Genomic DNA, 2657 nt, shown 5'->3' on the forward strand with positions numbered 1-2657 from the left:
GATAAACCAGGTGCAGACTTCCATCTGTGTCACCGCTGATGAGGAAATACAGCGAGTGCTGGACGGAGCAGTGAGTGACAACAACCCCGCCCACATTTAAGAGGACTGTCTGAACAGACCCAGGGTCTAGGTACCATGTCTGAAGGCTTACTGCTGGTTCCAAAGGTGCTGGACTGGAAGTATTCATGTGTATAAAGGTGTGTATAAGGTGTGTATTGTTACCTGCAGTCTCTGCCTGTCCCTCAGTTCGTCCTGTTGTTGCAGCAGCAGCTGTCTGATGTGTGTGTTCAGCTGCTCAGTGTGTGTCTGTGTGTCCTGCTGCAGTTGTGTGTATCGTCTCTGTTCTTCCTGCAGACTCGACTTCAGACAGCGAATCTCTTCGTCCTGAGCGCTCAGCTGACCCTTCTGCAACACACACACACACACACACACACACACACACACACACACACACACACAGTGAATGGACTGTCATGTCTCTGTTTGTCCTGCAGGAGGCATCAGAGGTCTCTGCGTGTACAAACAGACAGCAGTAATGGGACAGTGTTTACATGTCTTTGTTACCATGGCGACGCTGTGCTCCTCCAGCGAGGTGGCGTTGATGACCCTCCGCAGCAAGCGGCGGTTTCTGACGGCATGCTGTTGGCGTTTGAAGCGTTCGTACTGCAGCTGACTGTGGACCAATAAGAGCTGACTCCTCAGAGACTGAAGCTCCTCCCCCTGGGCGGGGCCTGACACACACACACACACACACACACACACACACACACACACACACACACACACACACACACACACACACACAGTCAGACACATGAGGATCATTTAACTGTATTTGCTGATGAAATCAGGTCTGACATTTATAAATTTATGATTTCAGCAACTTATAAAAAAACAGAGATCAGATAAAACCTTCATCGCGTGAATATTTAACGAGAGTGTTTCAGAGGAAACTGAGCTGAAGCTGCTGCTGACATCATGACGTCACCACAGTTCATCCTGAGCAAACATGAATCAGAGATGTTTGAGTGTGGAGCCTCACAGCGACTCTGTTCTAACAAAGAACCAAACCATGATGCTGAATGAGCAGTTAAACTGGTTAAACTGGTTAGTAATGATTTACCAATTAGAACAAAGTCACTTCCATCATGAACATGCTGAGTGAACACTTCAGACACAGTTTAAAAACCTGCAGCAGGTGAAACGACGTCACAGGAGAACAAACGTCACAGCTGCTGTCAGACAGACATCAAACTAACATCATCATTACAGCTGCAGCGCAGATCTTTGTCTCCCCCCTGTGGCAGTGAGAGTAATGACACAAACACTGTCATCATGTTTATGTCACGTCTGCCTGCAGGTGAGGTCGCTGAAAAAGTCAGAGATGTTTTTATCCATTATTTGAGCACTGAGGACAAACAGACAAATTACACTTCACATTTTAACTGAGACCTGGTCGTCCTTTACTAACTCTGTCTTATTGAAGCTCCCCCGATTTTTGTTTCATTCATTCCCCAAGACTGAGGTTTTTCACCTGCTGTGAATGTGCAGCTGAGTCACCGTGAAGGCCGAGTGCTTCTCCCCCATCGCCCCCCCAACACTGTGCAAACTTCTTCTCTGAATTCTCAGAGTTTGTATCTCATGTTTGTTCCAGTTATGATGCGTGTTGTTTTCTCATCTCACTGACTTCATGTTAAGGACCAACACATCGACACGTCCTCACGGCCCTCGACTTAATTCTGTCAAAGGGTGTTGATGTGCATGTTGTTGATGTCACTGACCACGTCGTCTCCGATCATTTCTGTTCTGTCTGCAGCACCCTGATCTACAGAGCATGACAGGTGCTATAGAAAAACACTTCATTCATCTTTAACTGAAACCTGTTGACGATGGGAGCAGAAACAAAGTTCTGCATTTCAGTTTCTCTTCAGTATAATTTATATATTTTATGTTAGATTTGTTTTTGTTGTCAGTTTAACTCTAAAACTCTAAGAAATGAAAGTGCAGAAAAAAGTCTTCAACTGAAACCTGTGAACAAAGTGTCGAGTTCAAATGTTAGTTCAGTGTTGTCGGTCCTTCAGCTCTGACGTGTTGACATGTTGAAGTGAAGCCTGATCAAACTCCTCCATACTGACAAACACACAGGCAGTGATCGATGTGATCGACACTGAGTGAACTGGTCGGGTCTGAATCTGAGTCATGTGTTACAGTCCTGATGTGTGGTTTTAAAGATGTGTCCCAAACTGTGTGCGTCAACAGTGGAGGACAAACTGGACATGTGTATTAAATCTGGTGACATGTGAACATGTTGGATCTGTGTGACACCTGCCAGGTAGAAACACACTGACCCTGGGTCTGAATTACAGAGAGATGATTAGACATCACGCAGCTGCAGAGAGACACCATTCATAGAAACATCAAACTGATTCGGGACGATCAGGTTACAGATAAAGACTTCAATCAATCAATAATCAATCAATCAGTGAGTGTTAATGAGTCAGAGTGTCATCACTGTTAGTTTCTGGTACCTTTGGTTTTCATGCTCTGCTGTTTACCTCCAAAATGACTCCGATCCATCGACTTATTCACCACCGACAACCTGACACACACACACACACACACACACACACACACACACACAGAACATGATTATGACA

The 2657-nt window shown here is 45.4% G+C and overlaps 1 protein-coding gene across 1 annotated transcript in view; it reads right to left on the reverse strand.

The window, feature by feature from the left end:
• Window positions 1-2595, reverse strand: part of LOC126386974 (hamartin-like) — an 8448-nt gene extending 5853 nt beyond the window's left edge. Inside the window, exons 1-3 of the mRNA XM_050039552.1 lie at window positions 2556-2595; window positions 565-731; window positions 223-405 (exon numbers count right to left, since the gene is read on the reverse strand). Coding sequence (XP_049895509.1) covers window positions 223-405; window positions 565-731; window positions 2556-2577 — 372 coding nt within the window. The 5' untranslated portion in view covers window positions 2578-2595. The remainder of the gene's footprint in view (window positions 1-222; window positions 406-564; window positions 732-2555) is intronic.
• Between the last annotated feature and the right edge of the window lie 62 nt (window positions 2596-2657).

This window comes from Epinephelus moara, unplaced genomic scaffold (assembly GCF_006386435.1).
Source record: "Epinephelus moara isolate mb unplaced genomic scaffold, YSFRI_EMoa_1.0 scaffold1298, whole genome shotgun sequence".
Classification (NCBI taxonomy): Eukaryota; Metazoa; Chordata; class Actinopteri; order Perciformes; family Serranidae; genus Epinephelus; species Epinephelus moara.